The sequence below is a fragment of the Lissotriton vulgaris genome, chromosome 12, assembly GCF_964263255.1.
Source record: "Lissotriton vulgaris chromosome 12, aLisVul1.2, whole genome shotgun sequence".
Lineage (NCBI taxonomy): Eukaryota > Metazoa > Chordata > Amphibia > Caudata > Salamandridae > Lissotriton > Lissotriton vulgaris.
The window spans coordinates 696,337,879-696,365,431 of NC_141700.1; the positions used below are offsets into that span (position 1 = coordinate 696,337,879).

The 27,553-nt window shown below is 40.8% G+C and overlaps 1 protein-coding gene across 5 annotated transcripts in view; it reads left to right on the forward strand.

Annotated features, from left to right (window-relative positions):
- LOC147678018 (uncharacterized) overlaps nucleotides 1-27,553 on the forward strand; it is a 167,450-nt gene that overhangs the window by 105,816 nt on the left and 34,081 nt on the right. For all 5 annotated transcript variants that reach the window (XR_015302476.1, XM_086945900.1, XM_086945898.1 and 2 more), the window contains exon 6: nucleotides 17,856-17,993. Coding sequence is in view for 4 of the 5 variants with exons in the window: in XM_086945900.1 (XP_086802026.1) it covers nucleotides 17,856-17,993 (138 nt within the window). In the remaining variant the exon portion in view is untranslated. The remainder of the gene's footprint in view (nucleotides 1-17,855; nucleotides 17,994-27,553) is intronic.

Here is a 27,553-nt window from a genome sequence, read left to right on the forward strand (position 1 = left end):
TAACGTCCATCTATATACAACCTGTCTGTACCTAATAAGGGTTACAGAAGGTGTAAAATATATTATACTTCATATAACTTCTAAGTCACCAAGTAACATGTTTAACCGTCTCCAGAAAGAATTGCAAAAAAACTAAAATGTAAAAAATAGCTACCAGAACTTTGCCACCGGATGAGAGCAGAAATAAAGAAAGGTACAATTAAAAGTAGGGAAATGCAGTCAGATCTTTGAATGGGGGCGTGCAGTCAAACAGTGGTTAATTGTACCTTTGAAGTATCCGATGAGTGTGAGATTGGTTTTGGAAAGTGTGCCCATAGACATGCCATATATTTTCAATCATACATGTGTATGCACAGTCCACCATCTTTGAATTGCTTTTGTTATACTTTTCTAAAAACATTCAAAGGGACAAGCATTGGAAGCCAATGGTAGATGTATCAGCTTTACAGCGCTTGCTTACCTTTGTTTAGTTTTTAGAATTGCTTGTATATAATTGAACATTACCAACCCCCTCAAATGCAGTGGTGCATTGTTCTTAAGCACTAAGATATGAAGTTCTTTCAATACAAGTCTACAATGAATATATAAATACAGTTTCAAAGTTAAAATTGGAGAACTAATCACTTTATTACAATAATGAATGGTGATGTAACCAGTAATTTGAAGCATAGTTAAGGCTGTGCAATAGGAGACACTTCTCTGGATGTTGTGTGTGCTTCAACACAGCTAATACATTGTTCCCATGATGAAGAGAATGAATCCTGTCAGAACACAGAACTGCATTATGCAGGATTGACCCTGATTAATAAAGCAGTGTGCAGGTATAAAGCAACAGAATGAGCATATTGAATAATTACATTTATCAATTGTGTAACTATTTTAACCCACTGGAGCCTTCTATGAACATGCCCATAATTATAGACAGAAAAATTCCTTTCACAACTGCTTTGTCCTAAAATATTCTATGTACCTATGTAAAATACCATGAATCTTTACAAAAGAATAGTAAATATCAAATTACTTGTCTCTTGATTTTGAACACAGACCTAGTAAGGTTATTATAAACCATAGGACCTGATTCACAAACCTGTCTATTAGTTGCACTAAAATAGTACAATTTAATATACTCATAAATGATAATTGTAAAGGTAGATGGGTAAATAAATGCACATGGGCTCCAAAATATGGGCTTAAATATATACTGTTTGTGTGAATTCTCCATATATGCCAAACCTACTACTGAGGCATAAATGTGAGAAGTGACAAGGGAAAATAATGGAAGAGCACCGAGATGGCCATACAAAGAACAAACCTGCAAACGTTTAAGATGAAATTCACAAAAGTTACCCCACATTAAGTTGAGTAGTGCTACGGCCAGCCTCGAAGCAGGTACAGACCACAGCTTTACACACAGCGTAACATCTACAAATCATTCAGAAACAATGGAGACAGAGAATAACAGCAACCAGGGCAAAGTAAAGAATGCCAAGATAAAGGCAAATGATATCGGAGTGTAAGCAAGAACACATATCATACTAGTTGGTAGGATGTAAAAATATTAAATTAATAAATAAATAAGCACAGAAGGCTTTTCATATGTGGCAACAATTAGTAATCAACACTCTAAGGAGCACAAATAAGCACAGTTAAAATCTTAACAAACACATTGTCAACTAAGATAATCATACAAAGCATAGAATACACGCAGTAAAGAACCATATCTGACTTGTCTACAAAAGAAAATCTTCCACATTCATTTCCCATGTTAAGCACAAGTCAGTGCAGGGGACTCTTGCTGACAACATCTGTTCAACATCAATCGGCAGCTGAGCGTCATCACACCATTAGGAAATTAAACGCAGCCTGGTAACTAAAGAAAGCTGGACCACAGGCCGACCTCTGCAAATGTTCTCTTTGTAATGCATACTCAGCAAATGTATGTAACATAACAAAGCCTCACATGTGGATGTTGGGGACGTTAAGCCAGGCATGTATAACACACCTCCCTCACTGCTAGGACAGGCTGGAAACAAACCAAATGAGAAATGAGTGATGGCACACTAGTCTCAACACCTTCTGAGGTTGATCACAAGTCCAGTAAACATCACTTGGAAAGTAAAACTTTACAATAATGTTTCCTCACAGACATGCAGACCAGAAGTGAACATCTACAAAAAGAGTAATGTAATGTCAACAAGCAGTGATGAGGGAGGGGGTGGGGGACGGGACAAGCAACGAGGCAGGAGGGGATTGAGGGATGGGCAAGCAACACTGGGACATTAATTTTTTTTAAAAACTCACCCTTTGAAGTCAGAGAAAGAAGAGTAAACGGGCACCCTCAGAAAACAGTGTCTGACATTTGACCTCTGTCTTTGAATGCACAGCAAATGTGATGAGATAAGAACAAGATTTACGGGTCTGGTTACAGAAACAGAGCTCGGAGAGAGTGAAAACATGAGCGCTCCTGTGAAGTACTCTTAAACAAAGAAAAAAGTAGTTCCTAAAACAGTTCCTAAAATGGGAGCCATGGATGGATAGTAGTAATTGGTCCATACTCTCCTGGAGAACTAAACACATGGACACCCACGCTCCACCCTGGAACGCCTTCCCCAGGTCAGAGTGATGCAAGGCAACGACATGGTTGCCTTTTGTTACTTCAGATTTACCGAGCAACACAGGGCCATGCAATGTGGCATTGCATTGCTTGGTAAATCTGACTTAGGAATTGCGTTGCCCTTGTGACATTCTGTATTCAGCCCATGGTATATTACATAGAAAAGATATATGGTGGTACACATGAATAATAAATAGACCAGTGGCAAACAATATAAAAACAAATGGCATCCTCAAAAGCAAAGAATGCCATAAAAGCCTTTGACTTTGTCAGATGTAGATCCATCCCCACACAGTCTGTGAATCTGACTGAAGCCCTTCTCACTCACAACTCCATTACGGAAATAAGAACCATGACCACTTTGATGTCCATCACCTGCACCCAACTAAATTGAAGACCCACTGCGCGTCTCAAACATTCCACATCTAACCTCAGCATGGCATCACTACAACTACCATACTCATCTTCCTCACAAGGTGTTTGGCCATTGAGATTTTCTCCTTGAACAAAGCTGCTCTGTGCCCTGTTTCCTCTCGTGCCATTCTGCAATTTAGCATAATTCCTTCTCATTGCAATACATTTTTAGAGGCCTCTAAAATTGGACAAACCCCATCCACATGTTCCACCTTCACTTTCACTCAGTTCCCTTCATTCACTCACTAGTTACTGCTAAACCCCTTCATTTTACCAACCTTGCAAGTGCTGTCATGCTCTGTGGCTTCTTTCAAATGCGTTGGGATAAGTTTTGTCTGACAAACTTGTCCTCTCATAATAAAGGCAGATGTTTCACCTTAGGCTTTGTGCTCACACAGCTTCCAAAATGGTTCTCTCCACATCCAACCTACCTCTCACTGCCATCTCTATGACTCCTCTAACCATACAGTTTGCCCTCTGTACCATACCACTTGATTGTGGATTGCACCCAGCTGCCTTATTTTTAATCCTGATTGCATCAAAATGCTTCTCATTTCTTCAGAAGTTAGTTATGTCTCATCGTCTGTGACAAGATATGATGGCATGCTCACTCTTGCTAAAATGATCCTGAGCATGTTGATAGTGATAGCTGTTGTTAAATTCAACCTGTTATCACCATGTATGAATATTCATTAAGACCGGAACAAATCTTGAACTGTCCTACAAAGCATATATTGAATTTAAGTCCAAGCAGACCTCCTTTAGTGCTGACCATGATCCTATTTGTGGAAATCTGCACCTCTGTCTGCCCTCAACCATTTCTTAGACATTGGGTGATCTCCTCATACATTGTCGACCACCATAACCTTTTCTTGACATGCATAACAGTCATGGTCTGCCCAAAGTGACCTTTACATGCGAGTTCACAGATTCTCTTTCTTATGCTGTGAGGTGGTATGTCCCTCCTTCAAGTAACAATACATTCAAAACCTTAAGGAAAGGTTTTACACCAACACTGTAGGAGAGTAGGGTCTGCTTTCCTATGGTCACCCCACGTTTTGCTTTTTGCGTCACTGGTTTTCGACTTAATGTGGATATGGGCCTGCTAATCAGACCCACAGTCCAGATGTTCTCTCTCTAAATTCACTACATTGCACTTTAGGTGCATTACCAATTGGATACTGGATCACCTTATGAGCCCCTGTACAGTGTACCATAGGTACCCAGGGCATAGGTGCATCCAAGGCCTACCAGGGGCTGCAGCATATCTTTTGCCACCCCTGGCTGGCCATTCAAATTGACACAATTGGCTGATCACTCAGCTGGGGCAAGGTGGTGTAATCACCCCTTGCTTAGATATAGTATACCTATATCTAACCTTATATCTAGACACATATACACCTATAAGTCACTCCTATGGCAGGCCTTAACAATCCTGGAGACAAAGTGCTTGGTTTTATGTGAGATGGTGCTCTAGCATGAGCTGAGCCTGTCTGCAGCTTTCGGAACCATGTCCTTTAGCTGTTCTAGGATATTGCCATACCATATACTCTTAAGTGAATTATAATCCTCGCGGTTAGATGCTAACTATGGTTTGGCTTTATCAAAACATGTCGAGTAAGGTGTCATACGTTTTGGAATACTACCCCCTCTGCAGTTCTGGCGACGGGGGTAGCATTCCACCCTTCTAGAGGGAGAAGACATGTTGTTCCTACTATTCCCGGTTAAAGTTAACCAGAGCCTCAGCATCACAAAATGGATGCTGCTGCCACAGACACAAGTCTGACCTCCTGCTGCTGGGATTCCTTTAAGCGTGGGAGGCTTGGACAATAGGTTTCCTGCCTTGGGAGGTGCTAGCACCACCCCAGACAGGACTTTGTGTATTGGGACAGGGAGGGCTGAAAGTATTGAGACACTGCCTGGAGCACACAAGGTGTCCCATGCATAGGCCAGTTCAAACCGGTGCAGGGGCACTCCAGCCCTAGCTCTGGCACGAAACTGGACAAAGGGAAAGGGGTGTAACCAACCCCTTCCCTGCTTCCACCCATAGGAGGGACCTAGCAGGTAATCCAGCCCCTAAGATTAGTATATAGGTAGGAGCTGAGTCTAGAGACTTTAGATTATCCTGACTGAAACACTAAAACAAAACTCTGGACCTTCATCACTCTACTTTGGAAGAAGACGACTGAAGAATCTCCCTTGTCAAGGAGTGACCACCCTGCACAAGCAGGCATCATCCAGCGAATGATGACTTGCTTTGCCGCCATCTCCCGCTGGAGCCCGAACCCAGAGCCTGACAAGAACTAGATTCCCAGACATCCAACAGCCCGATCCACAGTCCCTCCAAAGCCGAGACCCATGGAGGCGACGAGAGTCGTGGGACTGGCCATCTTGAAAAGTCTGCGACCTGCTAACTGTGCAGCCCCCGAGGCCTCCTCAAATCTGTACATTGGGGATTGAGAAGCCCCAGCCCCGAGCAGCATCTGCACCAAAGATCAGCCCTGCACACTCCACGAGTTCTGTGTGGGGCCCTTTTGCATTTTCCTGCTCGACGCGTCTGCCCGGTCACTTTCCCGTTGGCTAGTGGCCATCTTGGTGACGAATCCGAGAAACTACACTACTGGTCTTGGTGCTCCAGACTGGCCCTTGCTTCCCTCAAAAGAAGCAGCCCCTCAGACCTTGCTGGTCTGAGTAAGAAGCCGATATTGTTTCCTGCGTGGGGTGCCTTTGCCAAGGCTTGTTGCCTCCAATTTTGAAGCCAACACTGCCAACAGCTAGAGCCTTTGTGGGACAGTCCGTGCCTGACTCCTGGTTGTCGTCGATGACTCCTGGTCCACGTGGCTGCAGAGACAAGCTTCCCATCAGCACCTGATCGCATTCCGACATCGCCTGGTTCCTTCCTGGTTCCATCCTGGTCACTGGCTAGTGACCCAGACTCTGTCCCCTCTGCTTTCAGGTCTTCTACATCTTCGATCCACCCGGACTCTTCTCTTCTGGTCGCCTGCAGCATCTTTTCTCCAAGGCTCCATAGATCTCCACAACGAAACCCGACACACTTTGGGACCTATGCACCCGCTTCCAGTGGGTTAGGTAATGCTAGTACTACGGTGCTCCTGTAAAGGTTTACACTCCTAGTGTCCTAGTTTCCAGTGGTTAAGTTCTAGTCCAGTCGGAAGACTCCCAAACCTTTAACTTTTTAACTTTTACGCACCCATTGACTTCTATGGGTGCGTATACACTGCACACGCATCCCGTGGGCCTCCTGCTCCCTAACCATTGTTAGTCCAGTGTAGCCCCAGCGATTCCCAAAGCCCTAGGCCTTACCATTGTTCGTGACGTGGTACTTATACCATTTTTTTATTATATGGTTTAGCGGGCCACCCGGCCCTATCCATAATTGTGCAACTTTTGTATGTTATATTAAGTTACTTGTTTTGCGCTTGTGCTTCTGTGCTTATAAAGAGTTCAGGAGTTTGTTTATTATTATTTATATTATTATTTATAAATTTATAGAGCGCCTGGTGACCCGTAGGCATCCCCGCGCTATAGAGTTGAAAAAACCAGGAGGAGAAAGGACCGGAAGACTAATTGGGGAATAAAAAGGTTTTTAGTTTTTTCCTGAAGAGGGCGTGGCAGGGTTCCAGATGCAAATTGCGGGGAAGTGCGTTCCAACCTGCAGAGGCTTTGACCGAGAAGCGACGGCCACCGGTACGAGCCTTCTTAAATTTAGGGACGATGGCCAGATGTTCGTCGTCGGAGCGAAGTGTTCTTGGGGCTTTGTAGGGGGCGACCAGATCTTTCAGGGCGGCCGGGCCGGCCCCATTGATGAGTTTGTGGCTGGTGCACATGGCTTTAAACTCTACTCGCTGGCGGACAGGGAGCCAGTGCAGAGCCTTGAGGGCCGGTTTGGCAGAGGCTCTGGGAGGGAGGTTCATAATGAGCCTTGCCGCGGCGTTTTGTGCCCGTTGGAGTTTGGCCAAGGTGAAATTTAGAAATAAATACATATATATTTTGAATATATATCCTGTGTGGTGTCCTTTCATTTGGTATTAAAGGGATTGCATATGGTAAAACAGCTGGCTTCACATGCCCTCTTGAGTTTAGCCTAAGACTGCTCTGTCCATGCTACCCCTAGGATAGCTGGTCTATAAGGTTGACTTTACAACCATCACCATAAGGGTTGTTTGGACTGGTGCAAGGTGCTCACTAGAATAGTGAACATCATATACCAGGCCAACTTCTCACAAACACTCACTCTGCTTTGCCTGGGGAAGTACTTCCTCAATAAGCTCCACACTTCATCCAAAATGTCACCTACCAAGCAGCTGTCCACTCGTCCTTAGTGAGGGGCCCTTTATATTCCACTAACGTCATCCACACTAACCTCCACCCTCTTCAGAGTCTTGATCTTTCCCATGTAATGCAAATGGTAAAGGTAATTTAGATATGCAGTCTTCCTGCTTGTTGTTCCACTCTGGAACGTACTTCAACTTGCATTAGTTGTTTTGCCGATGAGCAGCCAGTCTAGCCAACAACTCGGGAATATTGAATGTATCCTTAGGCAGCAACACTTGAAATAAAAGTTTGTGATCAGTGTGTAAAGCCACATTCAAACCCCACACATAGGTCCAGAAGTAATCGAAGGCCTACCCAAAAGCCTTCCTTTTTAATAATGGATTAATTTTGCTGGCTTTCTTCAAAGATTATGATGCAAAATGGACAAGTCCCTCAAAACCATCTTAAAACTCGATAAAACCGCCGGAATGCCCAATCCACTTACTTCCACAGTCATACTTGGCCTTCTAACAACAAAAGGTGATAGGATGTTAGAATTCACAATTTCAAATGTTTTCGCCTTCTCAATTCCCACTTCCTTCCCTTCCTCAACAAAACTCTCAGGGGCTCCATTTTGTTTTCGAAATTCTTGATACATTTTTAATAATACTCCACCTAATTCGCCCATATTTCATGGTTTAGGGGCATCTTTTTTGTCCTTGACAAAGTCAGCTGTTGGCTTCACACCCTGTGCAATAATGGTGTACCCTAGATATTTGACCTCCTCTTTCAGGAACTGATATTTTTCCTTATGCAGTGTAATTCCAGCTCTACCAACTTGTCCATCACTTGTTTCATAATCAAATTGTGCTCATCAACAATCTGATCAAAGATCTGAATGTAATATTGGAAGAAACTGACTTGCTTGTGCCCCTTATATCTATCAGCCATCATGTGCTGGAAAAAACTTGCAGTTGAAGGAAGAGCAAAAGGGAGAGAGACAGTAACATTGATAGACACCTTTGATTATTAAAGCTGTGAGCACTTTGGATTCTGGGTGCAACTTAATTTGATGGTAGACACTCCGCCGGTCCATCTTTGAAACAAATGTATTGCCCTTGAACATGAAAACCATCTTGCCAATGGTGGGCAGAGGGAAGTTGCTTTAATGCTTTGATTCACGCAGCAAATTCCAATACAGAACCTTAATTTACCATCTGATTTTTCTGGGGTGATAACCACAGGAGACATCCTTTCATAACATTCTTTACCTTATCCTTCACCATTGACTTAATCTCTTCCCTCATTGCAACCAGTATCCTCCTTGGATGATTACTAACATTTCGAGCCCTTCTTTTCAATATGAGTTTATGTACATAAACTCTTAAAGCTCCTAATTTTCACTCCAAAAAACATATTTGATATTATTCATTATATTCCTGACACTGGTGTCTTCCACCACAATTTTCTGATCTTTGCCCATGCAATTGATAATGATATGCAGGTCACGTTGATGAACCCAATTAAGAATAGCGGTCCAGCCTCAGCCACATAAACTTTGCCCTGTTCCTTTTCCCTCAAAACTCTGTATCAGCCCACACATACTCACACGTTGATGTTACTATCTTAATAGACAGTAGGATTCATATCTTTACTTTCCAAAATAGGCCTTCGCCATGTCCTCACCCACAACTCTTCTGCTACTATAATGAACATTGAACTAGAGTCCACAATAAGGTCCCCAAACTTGTGATTGATCACAAACTCTGCTTTGGGTCTACACTTCCTTCTGGACTCTTCTTCAACATTCCTTAGCATCAACACCCTCAGATTGTACTCGTCCCCTCCCTCAATAGACACAACATTGCCTTAATACGTTGCTCTGGACATCCTTGCAAAGTGGCACTCTTTCCACACTTGCTATAGTCTTTGAGGCAAAACAATGTTTAGGACTATGAACGTTAAATTCACACCGCTTGCAAAATGTCCCTGAATCACATTCTTTCTCAGCTCCTCCACTATTGTTGCTCAATCCTCTACTCCCACTTGGATTTTTCCTGTACCCCACTGCCACCTCGCTGAGGAGATTAACTTGCAAATTGGGAATCCATTGAATCTCTCATATCACATCTGATACTTGGAGTTTTGGGCAAGATGTGACCTGGTTTTATCAAGTCATTTGGCATTTGTTTTTGGTTAACAAAGTGGTCTGCTCAGGTTACCCTCCCTGTATTGTATCTCTTTCAGTTCCATTAGTGTGAATCCCCACTTCATAACTGGTATTGTATCATCTAACCTGTCGCTTTCCTGATGAAGGCTTGGGTCACCAAAATGTGCATAAATTTGATTTCATGAAGATCCATCAACAATTTAAGCCACTATCTCTGTTTCAAAGTGATTATTGCTCTAACATTAGATGTAACTCTGTGAGATGACCTGTTTATAAATATTGTTTAATCAATTATGAATTAGTCTTCATTGAGGCAAAAAGGTACATTAAATCTTGAAATTATTGTACACTAATGGTTTACTGTTGTGTGATTGCCTGTCCGAATGAAGGTGTGGTTATCGTGTTGCAGTATGTTTTGAATTTTTGGGGTATTTTGATACCAGTATAAATATCTGTATATCACTGTTTTTAGCGATATGCTGAGATAACAATTAGGAATGCTCTTTTTTTAATATTTAGTCTGCTTGGCCCTTATATACGTGTATCATGAACTTTGAATTAGACATAGTTGCCTAGAGATATTGTATATACAAAAACACCAATGTCACCTCATCATTCAGCTAGTCATCATGAGCACAGTTGGAAGCCACAGTGACTTTACACCCTTTTTAGGTTTCGCCTGCACAGAGCTTACACTGTGCTTGTTAAATCTATTGTATTTAATAAATCTTAAAAGGAGCTTACAGACCGCCCTTCTCATTTGTTGCTGTGCTTGCCTGTTACTTTTCCTCCCTTTCTATTGGTAGTTGCCTACTATTTCCTGTTCTTTCCTTGTGTGTTTCTCCTATCAGTTTCCCATGGCTCAAGTACTCCTTTCCATCCACTTTGGTGAGGAGTGGAACTTCTTTTAGTAGGTTTGCCTGCACAGCGTTTACTGATGTCTTTTATTTAATGTTCTTGTGTCAGCATGAATGGAAAGTGTGCTTGTAAGCTGCCTGTTTTTTTTTGTTTTTTCTATGATGTCTTTAAAGTAACGTTTTCATTTTGTTTGTCTGTCGTATTTGATTTAATATCCTTGTGTCAACAAGCATTTCAAGCATGCTTGTTTATTTGAGGCTTTCAAGAGAGCTAAAACTATTTCCTTGCTATTCTTCAAGCTCTAACCATTCCACTGCCGAAAGTCACCCGGCCTGCGCTTGCGTCACAGTCACGTCACCTCCTGCGGCCTGTCCCACTGTAGTATTGTCTTTATGCACTCTTTCAATGTATGCACCCAGAAATTCCACCAAGATGCACGCATGAAGACCAGCCCAGCCAAGTACCACACATCAAGATTAACCTAATGCATTTTTGTGCTGGTTTTCGAATCACCTCACTAAAATGCATTCACCACGCATTAAAGCCCCTTTGTGGATGTGCGATTCTGAGACACTAATGCAACCAGCCCAGGTGCACTGATGGCAGATTGCTGTGCACACTGAGTTTCCCAGGCAACTAATTTAGTTTGCCACTTTTGGCCTAGGTAGCTATGGTGACTAGCACTACATTGTTGCAGTGGTGTAGCGCTGGAAAAACAAATTGCCAGATCCGGCGTCTCTGAGCACATCACGTGGATGCAGGATGCATCACTCTGACAGAATTCAGTTTGTGCTTTGTAAAAATAAACAAAGAAGAACCGCTGGGCCCAGCGAGCCTTAAGTGGATTCAGTTGCCTAAGCTCTGTCCAGGCTGAGGCAAGTGCACCCAAAAACAGCCCCCGAGGATCGGCCAGCTATGTTCGCTACTTTAACTCTGAGACCTGAATGGACACAATGCAAGCAGTCCTGGCCAGCTGTGACTACACTAGTAGACACCCAGCTGTGTAAGAGAACAACAGAAGGTCAGGCCTCAGGAAATTGCTCAGCCTCTTCACCCCTGCCAATCATCACCAGCAGCAGACCTCCTTCCGCATACCCCAGTTCACCCACAGCCGAAGAAGACATAGTCAGATCTAGCTGCCTCACAGTCTGTGGCAGACATTATTGTGGGGAGGCACTTCTTGGCAGAAGTCAGGTGAGTCCGGCACTGCCTTTCTCTGACTTTACGGCCTGCTTTTTATTCTATAATAGACACCTGAAGAAGCATAATTTGCTCTCTAAAACTTGGAGACTTTTGCATATTATGGATCAATGATGTGTTGTCATGCTAAGCATGCCTCCACAGGCCTCTTTCCTCAGAGGCAGGTAAGCATGACAGCCTAATATAACCCCACAGTGTGTTTTTGTTTTGAAATGCAGAGCATCTGTGCTCATAATAGCAAAAGTTTAAAACATTTTTAGAAAGTAGTATGACAACAAAAAAGCGACTACTTCTCCCTTTAATAAAATCCCACTTGAACATTTAATGATTGTAATTCTGTGTCTTAATTGCAATGAATGATCCTCTGTGTGGCAATCATAGCCAAGTCTGGGGCGGTTCAAAGGTTCATGCAGTCTTTCATCCCAATCACCTTTCTGTGCTATTGTCTGGTACCCTGTCCCTTCCAAATTTTGCAGAGCACACTCGCGGAGCAATGTGGCCCGAGTTTATTTGTTCTTGCTCTGAATGTTTTGTCATGATTGTTCCTGTATAATTCAAGGCAGTAGGATTCATGTCTCAAAAGAGGTTGAGTGTCCTGGTGACTTTGAAAATAGGTGAAGGATGGAGTGTAGCTCCAATTTCCTTTCTTTTAGTGTAACAGTTGCATTAAATTGTATTTACAGTGGTGACTTTGAATTGCATTAACATTAGAGTACATTTTAGGCACTCTTGTGCTATGGTTGCTCTAGGTGGTGGTTCCTTTATAGGGCAGACACTCCAGCATGTCCTTTCTGTACTGTTCTCTAACAACACTGTATTAACACCTTCAGCGCGGCGCAGATTCCTGTGCTGTGCTGAACGTTCTAATGAGCCAACGGGCTCATGACGGAACGGTTCCGTCAATAGCATCGAAGGGGTAAAGGGGGGATCTGTTGTAGCAGGTAAGGTTAAGGGTGAACGAGGCAGAGTTCTCTACAGCTTAAAAGTGGTATGTACCGTCCTGTTGTTCCTTTCACCATTCTGATGTAGCCGTATTTTTTTCTGTGCATAGTACCTACATTAAGAACACTATGACAGGTGTGCTACATCAGTTATATGTTGCTCCCCCACAAGGTCTACTTTATTACTCCAGCCAAAAGAGTCCTCTTTTTTAGGTTTCGCCTGCACAGCAATTACGCTAGGCTTGCAAAAATCTCTTGTATTAAAAAAAATAATCTTAAAAGGAGCTTAGAGCCCTCCCACTACTTACCTTTATTTACCATTGGCTGGTTTTGTGTTCAGTAGCCTCTAATTCTCTCATACACGCACTCACATCCTCGGCTATCTTTGCGCTTTCCATTGTTCCCTTAGTGTTGGGTAATTGTTGCCCATAGTCTCTCTCTCCTGCATCTTTTAGCTTTGGAATTATATTCTGCATATTTTTGCTGTGGAACTAGATGATGAGCTGGTCTTTTATCACTTCATCTGTCTTTTTGTCAAACTTACAATTGCTCACCAATTCTCTGATGTGAACAACAAACTCCTCGACTGATTCATATTGAGCCTGCATATAAAACTTGTGATGGGTTATAGCAATCCTCACTGCTGTGGCAAATATAATTTTCAGTCTGTTTGGCTACCTTGTATGAATCCTTAGTGGGTTGACCTTGTTGGTCTACTGATATAGGCAAATATTTAGAACCTGGTTTCCATAATGGTCGTATGTGATTTCGTATAAAAACAATTTCACAGAATACTATTACTGAGAAACCATTTAATCCAAACTGTTTAATAGAAATTTCCAGAATGAATGGCATTTACATTTCATAAAAAACTATTTATGAAATGTCTTTTTTTTTTCGAAATTGGCTTTTGAATGCTCATGTTTTTAAGTGTAAATGCAATGGTTGCAGATCTTACTTTCAGAAACAGTTTTGCCTGAGATATTTATATCAGTACTTTAGTCCAGGGGACATTAGTTCATATTTATTTCTTTTACATTGTCAAACAATTACTTTGAATGCTTTTAATTCACTGGCCTATCACCACCTATAAACACCTTCCCTCGCTGACCCCCCAAACCCTTAAATACCATCGACCTATGACCCCTAAAACTCCTCACCACACTTAAACTACACTCATCCCTGAAGCCTAAAAGTCCTTTCTACCCCAAAAATCCACCATTCTGGAACCACAAAATCACTCACTCCCCCTAACCCCACCAATGATTGAACCCTAAAACCCCCTTTCTATGCATAAACTCCATTCATCCAATCCCCCTTAAATACCTCAGCTCACCCAAACTCCACCCATCCCTGAACCCTAAAAAACCCTCACCGCCCTAACACACCAGTTATTCATGACCAAGAACTTCCAATCACCCTAGACTACTCATCCTCTGAACCCTAAAATTCCCTTTCTACATCTACACTACACTCATCCCTTGAACCTTAAAACCCCTAATCACCCTAGACTCCACCCCATCTTGAACCCTAAAAACTCTTCCCCACACCAGCCACTACCCATATTTGAACCATAACAAACCATCACCAGCCCTAAACTCAACCCACCCATGAACCCTAAAACCCTCAGTTCCCTTACACTCCACCCATCCCTGAAACCTAGAAACACCTTATCACCTAAACATCACTCATCCGTGAATCCTAAAAACCCTTAACACCCTTGCATTTCATCCATCTCTGAATCTTAAAAATACCCCTTTATATGCCTGAACTCGTTATTTCTGATCCCCAAAACCCATCAACACCCTAAACATTATCCATCCCTGACCCAAAAACCACAAAGTAGTTATAAACTCCACCTAAATTTCATGTAATTTTGGACTTTACCTTAAAATTATATTTCCATTCAAATGTTTCCTATAATTGTAGTTTTTTTTAAATATTTCCTTAAAATTGTCTTCCCATGATTTAGTTCCCTCCACGGTGGTTTCTCAATTTTAGTTTTACATTAATTCACACACATCAGTCCATCACACACATCCATCCATCTTTGCCTAGGGTGTTTATTGACATGGCTTTCTTTCTGTTTTGACTGAATTCCAGACAATTTAAAGCCATTAAATAATTTTCTAACTACTGCACCCATCCAATTGAGGCTGAACTGGGATTGGGTAAAGACTTGGAGATTGAATAATTGTCATGAAGGATAAGCTATGCTTCTAAAATTTGTCAAAAAATGTTACACAGGCTGCAATAAGACCAGATTAGATCTTTTCATACTTTTGTTTGAATGGATAACCACAGTGTGTGGTTATAGTAGGGAAGTTGGCATCCACCGCACTTTGGTTTTGAGAGGAACATCGGACTGATAAGCACAGTCTTTCATGGAGTGCTGCCGAGTGCATGCACAGAACATACGATAAGCCAGTTCATAAACTTATCACGCTTTAATCGTATGACAAGGTTCGGCCTTAACCAGTGTGTGCCAGCAATGTTATGCTTGTAAACAGCAGAGAACTCTTTTAGGCGGTGCGCTGTCATGTGAGGCAGCGCTTATTGGCTTTCGTTGGTGGCCAACGACAACTGAGATTAGCTAGTGAATCAGGGAAAAGCGCAGTACAGAATTCAGTAGCTATCCAAACCACTTTTTCCATTCAACCATACTTGATGTATAATTTAAGTCAATACGAATTTTTTTTACTAACCAGGGGGCATATTACCAACAACTAGCGATAATTATCGCTAGGTTGGCTTAGCGGCAATAATTTTATCGCCATGTAGCGACGATTTTTATCGCTTAGGAGCCTTGATATTATCAAGGTTTATCTCCTAAGCGATAAAAATCAGCCGAAATGCATGAATATCACTGAAAAGTCAGCGATATTCATGCATTACCGAGCAAATGCTCTTAGCCATGTTATCCACCTCCCATTGGATAACATGGCTAAGAACTGCTCAGGGCAGGTGTTAGCTTTTGGAGATATTTGCGCTTAGCGCGAATATCTCCAAAAGTTGGTAATAGGAGATAGCGATGTTAGCGACTGTTTCCAGTCGCTAACATCTTGGCACGCCCACTTTGCATGTCATTAGTGATAAATATCACTGACATGCAAAGTGGGGCCCAAGATGGTCGCTATCTCCTACTAGCTGTCGCTAACTGGTGTTAGCGACAGCTAGGTAATAGGGAGATAATTTTATCTCCGCTTTCTTGGCTTTTAAAGCCAAAAAAGCGGAGATAAAACCCCTTGCAGGTTCAGATTTACCATGTTCTTCCGGTTAATTACCTTCCCATGCAAGAACGATTGGTCGAGGGAACTTTCATTATGCCCTTGCGATAATAACTCGCCACAATCCTCAATTCATGCCATCCTATTTTGCAAATGTTATGAATTCCACGCAGACGATGGATTATTCCATTATTAAAATCCATGGGCCTGCGTACCTGCCGCCCTGCGTTTTTAGCATTGCAATATTTGGACAACGAGGTACAAGCCAAATCTGTGGCATGTTTTCTGAAATATTGTTTAAACCACAGACCGAACCTTTAATATCTATCGGCGTGTATTTGTAAATATTTTTCCTTTAAAAAACTGTATTTGCTATATAAATGATGAATTAATTTGTAAAATTGGAAATGAAATGCTGGAAAATATTTGTTGTAACTCGGATTGTATTAATATTAATTCTTTGCTAAACATTTTTTTATGAACTTTTATGGTGTTTCGAAAAAGTATGGAAACCGAATAAAGATACTTTTGATTTGATTTGGTGGCCATTGGAGTGGTACAGTTATTTGTAGAAATATCAAGCAAACTACACATTGAAGTGGATGATAGTCTTTGCAGGTATGAAAAAAGTGTGCTCCCACCTGAAAATGCATAGAGCTGCATAGGCTTAGGGTGAACACATTTGTGCTAAATATCTCTGCATGTGAAGTTCCTTCTTCTCTGTGAGCATTGTCTGATGGCTGTGGGTCGGTGCTTGTTGCCAAATTGTAGTAGTAAACACACACAGAGGACAGTAGTTTCAAATGTTTAATCTTTGAAGACTGCACACAGAGAAGATCTTTCTAGACAGTGAGCAGAACCTCAGCTCACCAGGAGACTCATTGCAGCCAGGGAACTATTAATGTTATAAGGTTACATAAAGAGACATATTACAACACATTACCACTTCCTAATACCAGCAAAGAGGAAATGGCCAGTGCTCAAATTATACTTTATGTTTAATACATTTCATTTAGCTAAGAAAAAAACACATTTATAATGACTTTCATAATTTGTAGACAATCAGCTCCCTGACTTTGAGAGGGGAAATGGAGAGATTGAATGTTCTATGTCCCACTTATTGTTGTCCATGTTTGCCTTTCTATCACTGCGATCAGATGTAGTTAAAGCAGCTAATAGTATAGTTTTTGGTACAACCTCTCAGTATTGCATTTTTTAGGTCTGGTGTGAAAGCAAAGTTGTCTCAATTGCCTATTGTTACCAAATCTTTAAGCGTAACGAGTATAGGCTGCTAGTCCACCTAGAGGAGTATAACTCTCTCACCACAAGCTACTTGCTGTTTATTGTATCGATCCATTTCCTATGGAGTGCTTGCATTGCCATGCATGAGGGAGCTCTTTACATTTCAAAAGTACCCTGAATCATTGCACGTTAAATTCACTCTCATAGATTTATTTTATACAGAAAACAGTTGTTATTTTGCGGCCTGAAATTGGCTCAGCAAGGAAGTGCTGTCTCTGGAAATGCCCATGACAGTGAACTAATTGATACCGTCTTATGGCATCATAAGTGTGGAAAAGAGACAGAAAAGAATAGGATGCATTGTATGCAAGGCACAAGAAAGGTATGAATGAAGAAGCTGACCAGCAGTGAATGGTCTGGGGTAAGGACAGTAGCCAGGGCAAGTAGATGGATTAGGACCCTTTTCACGCATTTACAACGTGTGCCATTACGCCACGGTTTTTACTCCGCAAAAACTTTTACAACGCAAGGCTTTACAACGCAATCCATTACAAGGCATTGTCCATTACAACGCAATTTACTATTCTAACTCCACCGGGGCGTTGTAATGGGGAATGCGTTGTAATGGTTTGCAGTGTAAAGCCCTGCATTGTACATGTTTTTGCGGAGTAAAAAATGCGGGGTAGAGACATGCGTTGTAATGCATGCAGAGTACAGGAGGTTTCCCTGTAGATAGGGCTTTTTATAAAAAAAGTTCACATACATGCAGTGTTGATTGTTTGGCCCAAGGGAAAAATAAAACCACGCAGCTAAAGGCTTGAAATTTGCTTATTAATAACCAAAAAAACAGCAAATGTAGTTGAAGTTCTTGAGGGTCTAACACTTTAATTAACTTTTTTTTATATTGATTGCAGGTGCAGAACTTAAAGATGAGCTGAAAGACTCAACACCACCACCCCAAACAGATAAAACAAAGCACATGATGGTAGTTGTGCTCTCTCTGTTGGCTGTGGTTGTCAGTTTGGTCTCTTATGTAAGCTGCAGGAGAAAAGGTGAGATCCCTGTTCTACGTCTACAAGCTGCTACCTTTGGCAGAGCCCCACCAATTCCCATCAGGGATGACTATTGAGGCATACTTAGTCACTGTCCTGAGACTGATCTTGACGTTTGCCATGGTGCTAACTCAGTGTTAACAATAAGGGCTAGAACGGCTCTCTCTTAGGCGTGACCCAGAAGTTTACCACCACTCTGACTGAGGGGTGACACCGAGGTCTGTCACTAGTCCATGGGAGTCACACATGGGGAGAGCATGGAGCCAACCCGCGATAGTGATGTTTTAACTACCACTGTCCTTAGGGATGACACTGTGGTATACCTTTTCTCTCTGTTTCATCAGGAACTGCACTCTAGAAGTGTTAATAAGGGTTTATTTACAATCTAGTAAATATATGAGGGCCACACGCAGAAGTCGGCAAAGCAAACAACTCCTCTTCATAAACAGGCTTATCTGATGATGAAATTCTATGACATCTAATAAATACCCTTGCAACATTCTACACACACTACATCACAATATGGATGGTGTTAATTTGGCTTACGGTAAACATCTAGCCTGTCAAGTAGATGTGTATATTGTGTAAGTGTGTGTTAGCTAACACATGGTATTAACTATGCACTCTATAGTATCATGTACAACATCTCCCTTCTTTCAATAAAACATTTGACTTAAATTAATTTAATCATCAACTGTCTTTGGTGCTTTTGATATCTTGCCAGAAGTTAAAACAATGCCACTGTCATTATGTGATGGAACATTCAGTTCAGCAGGTGAATCTACATCCCTGCTTGAAGAATGTTCTTCACACATTTCATTGTTACAACTCTTATTAGCATCTACAATCATACCACTTGCCTTATTATTTGTGCTGTCGCCATCCAACCCATCCCAAGTGTGATAATCCATAACATTATAAAATTGTTCTGTAGAATCTAAATACAAATAGCCATCAACACCAAACACATTGGTTTCTTTATCCATTAGTATTCTTTCCCGTCCTGGTTTCAACATCACAATATCTCTTTTACTTCACCATCCTTTATCTGTTAATAAGACTGCACTGTTTGAAACTTTCTCAACTTGAAATGGCGAAGTAAACACAGATTCTCCTTTTTAAGCTTTCACAGTTTTTTATATAAAAACCCAATATTCTATCTTGCCTATTTTGCTTCTCATTCTAATAACAACATCATGAAAAATGTGGTCATTTTCTAAAAAATTTTGTTGACCACTGAGTTCATTATCATCAATCTTACTACACTTTTTGACTTGTATAGCTTTCCAGATTTTGGCGGGAGTATAGTATTACCTTTCCATCCTTTCATCAAATAGAAAGGTGAAAATCCAGTTACTTCATTACATTCTCTCGTATGAGTTACTTCATTACATTGTCTCATATGAATTCGCTCACGGGCAAATGAGATGCTACAGCCAACTGTACACCTTCTTTTAAAAATCTATTAGCACGCTCAACTTGACCATTGGAAGATGGACTGTATTATTGTGTTTTCTCTTGTTGCCAAGATGTTTTAAGAAATTAGTCATCTTGCTAGTGGTAGGTTGTGTCCCATTATCAGAAGCTAATATGCTAAAGTTAAACCTTCATTTGCAAAAATCGTTCGCAAGCACTCTATTACTAATTTTGTAGTAATATTGGAAGGGAATTCATAATGAATCCATTTGGTGTAAGAATATGACAGAGCTACAAGCTACCTACCATCAGACTCCAAAATGCCAAATGGACCTGAAAAATCAATGGCAACTTTAGTCCAAGGTCCCTTGGGAATGTCTACAAAATGCATTTCATTTTTGGTAGTTCTCCAATGTTTGTCTGCTCTAAGACACTGGACACAGTTATCCACAAAAGTCTTTATATCAGAATCTCTACATGGCCACCAGACATAACTTCACAACAATGTTTTGGTTGCAGTGGTGCCCCTTATGGTCCATCAATATTTTCCTAAGTTAACATGGTGTTATAATTAACTAATGTCTTAGTAACTTACAATTTTCATTGGTTAACTCTTCTGCCACTTGGTAGAATGATTTTAGATTATTGCCCGAATTTCACAATGGTGGCAACCTACCAATCAATCATAAATTCCATTACTTTTTGTAAAATACTGTCCCCTTTCAAAGCGTTCAACTTTTCTTTCTCTGAAATGGCCCCATTACTATGCTTTACTGCATCAATTGCTGGCACAATACATCATTCCATGTCTTTCAAACACACGTCAATTTGATTCTCCAATGGTAATCTAGATAAATAATCAGCACAACTGTTTGACCCTCCAGGAATACGCCTTATCTTGAAATTAAATTCCTGCAGTTTCGATATTAATCTAACCAATCTAGATGAAGCTCTGCCACTACCCCACCCGCACCCATCCATCAGGTAGATGAGTGGTTTTTTATATGTTACTAGCTCAAGCTCTTTTCCCCACAGATATGTCTTCAGTTTTATTACTGCCCAGACATATGCCAATGTTTCTGTCTCTATGGTGCTGTAAAACCACTCAGCAATCTTCAGTCTTCTAGAAATGATTGGCACTATGTGCTCCTGACTGTGAACTGTTTGCATTAAAATGGCTCCAAAGCCAACTGCAGTAGCACCCGCAGTACCTATATTTTGACCATTAGAGTCATATGGATGCAAACCTGGTGGTGTTACAATGGCAACCTTAGTTCCTATAAAAGCACTTTCTTGTTCCTCATGCCACTCAAATTCGGTACCTTTTCTCAACAGTTTACTTAAAGGTTCAACCTTATCTGCATATCCTACAATGAATCTCGAATAATACTCCCTATACCTCATAAAGGATTTCAGTACTTCTTTCTCATTAGGTCTTGATGCTTTTTTAATTGCTTTTATTACAGCTTCTCTTGGTTGTATTCCTCCAGCAGCCGACATAGGCCCTAAGAACTCAATTTTAGCTTGTAAAAATTTACATATGGATTTTGAAACAGTCATTGCTCTGTTACTTAATATTGATAGAACAATACCTAATGCGACATTATGTTCATGTATTGTTTCTGCATGTATGCCCTCGCTGAGGCTAAACCAAAGGTAATCTAACATATCAGTAAGCACCAAAAGGTGTCACAAATGTTGTGTAATCATTTGACTGTTCTGACAATTTCACCTGGTGATAGGCTGACTTGAGATCTATCAACAAAAATTATTTAGAACCACAAGTTGCGGCAAACATGTCCTGAATTTTGGGTAGTGCATGGCAGTCCACAGTTATGTTCTTATTGAGAGATGTCAAGTCAGCACATAACCTGACTACAGGTGGACTACATTAGCAGAAACCCATAATGATGAGTCAGTAGGTTCAAAATCCCCTTCATTGCACAGCTTATCCAATAACATTTTCAGCACAGCTCTTACTGATAGTGGTACAGGTCTAACGTTGTGTTTGACAGGCATTGCCATATCCTTTATTTTAATTGCATGCTCAAACCCTTTTAGGCACCCAATGTAATCTGAAAAAACGTCCTTGTTTTTACTCAGTACACATTCAACAGTTAGATCTACTGCCTCAGTTACATAAGACATAGGTATTTTACCAAGGACAATAGGTTCCAGTGATCCAGATTTGAGAATTACACCAAGTATGCCTAGATCTTTCCACCATACTTTGTTCCTGCCTCTTTCTGCTACATGTATTTTTGTTAAAATGTTTCTTCCTTTGAAGTTTAACGTATCCTCAACACACCTTAGCATCATAATGCCAATTTCTCCAAATGCTTTTGGATTTATATCCGTCTTATGTAATTGTACCTGTTTCCAAAACCTATCATAAGTTTGATCTGCAGTAATACTTATAGGTGACCCCGAGTCTGCCATAACACTTATCATTTCCTATGCTCACAACTCCTAGCGGCGCTCTAACGTTTTCAGAAGTATCTTTAACTGTGAGCACTATGTTAGAGCACATTTCTTCATCAAACTCTTCTGAAGCATTTACTCTCACTTTAGTTACATTCCAATCTGTAGGAAGGTAGGATCCTTCTGCATGGTTACCCCCACTTTTTGACTGCTTTTGACTAGTCTGACTGGGATCCTGCTAATAACGACCCCAGTCTATCTGCATTATCCCTTAAATTGTTGTGGTTAGTATTTAGGTGCATCCAAGATGGATACTCGGGTCCCCTTATCAGTCCCTAGTATATGGTACTAAGGCACCCAGGGCATAGGTACCCCAGAGGTCCCCCATGGGCTGAAGCATGCTTTACGCCACCCATGGGACACCATTCAAAATGGAATTACAGGCCTGCCATTGCAGCCTCTGTAAGCTGGTGCTAGCACCACTTACTACAGATATAGGTTTCATATATCTAGTGTCACTGCACTTAAAATCTATAAGTCGCCCCATAGCAGGCCTTTGCAATCCTGAAGGCAGGGTGCTTGATTCTAAGTGAGAGGGTGCCCATGCATGAGGAGGACACCCCAACAGCCTACGGAGTCCATTCTCCCTGGTTGTAAGTGAAACAGCTAAATATTATATAGAGGGGCACCGCGTAATACCACGATGACCATCTCAAAATTGGCTGAAACTAATCCTATTATGTTTGGTATCAAATATGTTTGCATCATACCCCCACACTGTAAATGGTGTGGGGGTATGATTCCAAGCACTGAAAGAGCCCTCCGCCAGGCTCTCAGCGTCCACGGTGCCAGTCTTCTAGACCTGGATAGCAGAAAATGGTTGCTGCCAACCAGAGACGCGATTCTGCCCTCCTGCTGCTGAGCCAAGCTCAAGCAAGGAAAGGCAGAACAATAGGCATCCTGTCACAGGGTGGTGTGATCACTTCCCAGACAGGATTTAGTGTATTGGGACCAGGTGGGTGCGCTTGCCTGCGCCACTAAGTCTGCATGAGGGGCACAGTTGGCGCCTCCATACATCGTCCAGTACAAACCAGCTCTGGGAGCCGCTGGCACACAATGCCTTTGGCAATCCCAAGGACTTCTTGTAGTGTAAGATTTCTGCAAGCCAATAGTCATTCTTGAATTTTCTTAGAGTAACAGTAGAAAACTAAATGATCCCTGGTGTAAATGTCAACCATTTCATTAAATTCGCGACTGGCCGCCAGTATTTTCAAAGCGGCAATGTACTCTTCTATATTTTCTTGCTCTAATTATTTTTGCATGCAAAACCTATGTCTCTCAACTATCACCTTTGGTTCGACTGTGAATTTTTTTTCCATGCATTTAACAGATTCTTGATAGTTATCCAGTGTTATGAATTCACCTGGTACATTTTTATACTCTGGTAAATTGTCGCAAAATTCTTGCCCTTCATTACCAAGTAATCCAAACATTATAGCATTTTTCCTTTCTGAATTATATGCTTTTCCATCAGTTGCCACCAAGTAGTTCTCAAAAAATCTGTGCTAGTTCCATCATCTCATAGGTGGTTTTCCTGGTTCATTAGGAACACAGACGGTTCACTAATGGCGTTGCTATGTGGCATGGTGGTCTTAACTTCTTTTATGTAATATTTTTCCTCTGTGAAAGACATAAAATTCTGGCACAAAACTCTCCTATCTTAGCTTGCTACCACAATATAAATTAAGATTGTTTCCTTTAGCATGTATATATGAACTAGTAATTGTTTGAAAAGTACTTCATGCCAGCCAAAGCTTGTTTTAAATAGACAAGGCATATAAACTAACTGTTGCTGTAAATAAAACTGCCACCACAGAACAGGAACTGTAAAAATAGTCTCACCGATTTTAATGGAGTTTAAGCACAAGTCTGACAGAACACATGCTCCACTGCAAATGAAGCCAAGCACCTCCATAATAGGAAACAGTCACAATTGGGCTAAAAGTGTACTGTTTGCTTCAAAACAAGGGTAGGCAGCCCAAAGTAAGATGGTGGCATGCCCCGTTACGCCTCCGTGACATGTGACACACTGAACACCTGAAGCTGCTCTGCTGCAACATTCGGGCACATGCTCCTCAACTGCTACTTCGATACGACAGTTACAGCCCAACAGTAAAAGCGCTAATTCGATTAAAGTCTCTACGTTTAAAAAATATATATTAATCCCCGGCTGCTACACCCCCATCGTTGTTTTAGTTTCACTTCCTTATGCACTGATTGTCCTTCAGATTCCTTTAATACCGAAGAGCCCATAAACGCTTCACTCACTGTAGTGGTTTCGTCCCTCTTAATGCTGTGGGCCTCAATTTAACTCCTCTCCAGATTGTAACTTCAAGAACCACACTCCAGAAGTGTAGATAAAGGATTATTCCCAAACGAGTAAATATATGAGGCACATTCACAGGTGACGGCAATAGAAACAACTCCTCTTCATAAACTAGCTTATCTGATGATGACATTCTATGACATCATCTAAATACCATACCAACATTCTATACACACTATATTACAATATGAATTGTGTTGATTGGCTGAAGGGAAACATTAAGCCTGTCATGTTGATGTGTATATTGTGTAAGTATGTGTGAGCTAACAAATGGTATTAACTATGCACAATATACTATTATGTACAACACTCTCCCTAAAGGTGGAAGAGAGGTCCACCCAACATTCTTCCTTCTGTAAGGTGACATTGACATCAACTTCCTCTTTCCATGTGTGATGTGGTTCCTAAGGGTAAGTGTAAACTATTCCTTAATCCAGAGTACCTGGTAGAGGTTTTTATTGCATTGAATCAGAAGCATATGTTACTTCAGTTTTCCTTCTCTCCTTCCTGCAACTGCTCTACCCTACATTCTGATTGATTTTATCTTGAATCCCCAATCAAGTCACCTAAGCAACCACAAGTGCTAACATCTCTACACATCCTCACAGCAATCACTTTTCTTAGGCCTTATACCATCAGCTATTATTTCATGCCCCAGATAGTGTACTCTCTCTTCCTATTTGGCATTTTTCCAAGTTGTATGTCGGAACTATGCATGCCTTTATCACACATGCCATTACATCACGGGCATTACAACAAATGTATCTTTACCTCACATTCTTTTGCCATGCACATCATTACAACAACATGCCTTATGTAAAGCATTGGACTTTAGAGAGGTATAATTTACTATTCCAACTCCAGCCTGGGAGATAGTAGGGAAAGCGTTGTACTTCTAAGTCCAGCGCAGCTTTTCCTAAGGCATGTCATTGTAACAAAATGCGTGGTAAAGGAATGCATAGTAAAGACACATTTGTTGTAATACTTGCAATTTAACAGCATGCATGGTTCATGCTACGTTGTAAATGTTGTTTTCCTTTTTTTGTCTTTTAATCGTTAAGCCATGCTTTTCTAAATGTATCATGACCTCCTCAAATATCCTGCCATGTTCACACACATTCTTCCCCACAATAAAGCTATAGGGCCATATGTATCATCATCACCATTTGCGATTTCTAAATAGCGATTTTTAAGGAATCGCTATTTAGAAATCGCAAAATGGTATGTATGTAGAAAATCGCAATTTTTTTGCGATTTCCAACTATTCCTTATATAAGGAATAATTTCCCATTAATTTCTATGGGCCAGGAGGCCTATAGAGATGACTGTGAAATAATTCTCAATTTGCATTCAATTTCACATTCAATTAGTATTTATTATGATTTAGAATTCCGAAGAATTCCACATAAAGTACATAAATAAAACATCATTCATTACGTACAGAAATGCGAAGTAAGAATACAAGTGCAATTTTATACTAAAAAACCAACGATTAAAAAGAGGACATTTTCCTACAGTAGACTTTACTATACAGTGGGCTACGTCATATCAATGCAAAATATCTTTTTTCAGTTAATACAAAATATGGACTGTCAGGAGAACCTATTTTAAAAAAAGTACACAGAAGAGTTAATCACAATCATAATTGGGTCTAAGGGAAAGGGAAAAGGAAAAAGCCCTGCCCCATCATACAAAGTGCAGGTGCTCTAGGCAATTTCCGGAGGGGTGCCTACCAAAAGCTCCCCTACAAAAAGTGCAAGTACATTGTACAATCATTTCGGGCAAATGCCTCCCTCCCTCCCCTAGCAACAGTATATTTGATTTAACATTGAGAAATTATAAGTACTCGAGTCACTTAAATGAACAACTTTCCATTAAAACACACTATAGGCCGTCAAGAGTACCTGATTTTAAAAAGGTACACAGAAGAAACAATGCCAGGTGTAATCCGAATTTAGGAAAAGGGGAAAAGCACTATATTGGCATAGAAAAGTGCAAATGCTCTGTGCAAAATTTGGAGGAGATTATTACCAACTCTCCCCTAGCAGCTATACTAACATTTTAACCCCAGAGTATTAAAAACAGCTATTTACATATCATACAAAAAGTGCAAGTGCTCAGTGCAATTTCAATTAACAGATATAGCAGCAGTATAGATGAGTTACCATTTAGCTATTTCTAACTTTCAAATCACTTAAAAATATTTCAATCCTAATAAACATTTAAAAATTCTTTAAAGAACCGAACATTTTTAAAACACATCAGTTCAAACGGAGGGGACAGAAGACAATTACGGGCCTGTTCAGCTGTTGAGATGTTATACTTTAAAAAGGCAATCCTGAAATATCTTCGTCGTATTGAGTGGAGTGCGGGACACACAATCAAAACATGATTCAGATCTTGTATTCCGCAATTACACAGATGATAATATCTTTCATTTTTGGGAATACCCTCCCAGGCACCTGTTAAATTCTTAGGGGTAATAAATTCAATCTTAGCAACAAAATAACCCTACGAACACCGTGTTCCAGGTTCCAGAGAACATATGGCTGGGGGGTTTTGATAATAGAGCTCCCTGCAATGCAATCCATCCTCCCATTCAATTCACATAGTATCATATCTCTTTCGCGAGAGACCACATAAATTGACTTCTTAATTATCTGCTTTAACGAGGTTTTACATAAAGCTGCTGCTCCTTCCTTATCTAGACCGAACATACTTAAAGCCTTTATATAATTTCTAAAAATTGCGCTTTTCCCCTTCATATCTATGAATATTTCCCTGTGCAATGCTGCCCTCAATAAGTTATCGGGGCCATTAATCAAAGCGTTGCACCATCTTAGAGAGGCAGCCATTGATAACACATATGTTGACAGAAGACCAAATTCGAGCCTAAGTGCCACAATTGGCGCAGCATAGTTCAAATTACATATTTGGCGCCAGATCTTTCCTTCCACTTTCTCAAATTTGGCCCATTCACACTCATCTACTGTTTCACTAGCATAATTCAACGTCGGCGGTATTTTTATTTTATACACCGAAATGATGTGGGAAAAATGTCTTTTCCCGCATTGCATATACAGGCGATTAATTGCAGACGCTTGTGAAATTGCTTTTCCTTTACAATGGTCCATATGTCTGCCAGCAGAACACCTATTTGAGAAGATTTTTCCTAAATATGCATAAAATTTCACAACTTCAAGTTTTCCCTTTTCCAAAAACCAACTCAAATTTTTTCTCGCCTTACACCCTTGATAGCTAAACATCATAACATTCTCAATTTGCGAATTCGCAATTTGCTAATCGCAATTTGAGAATTATTTCAAGGGTGCAGGGG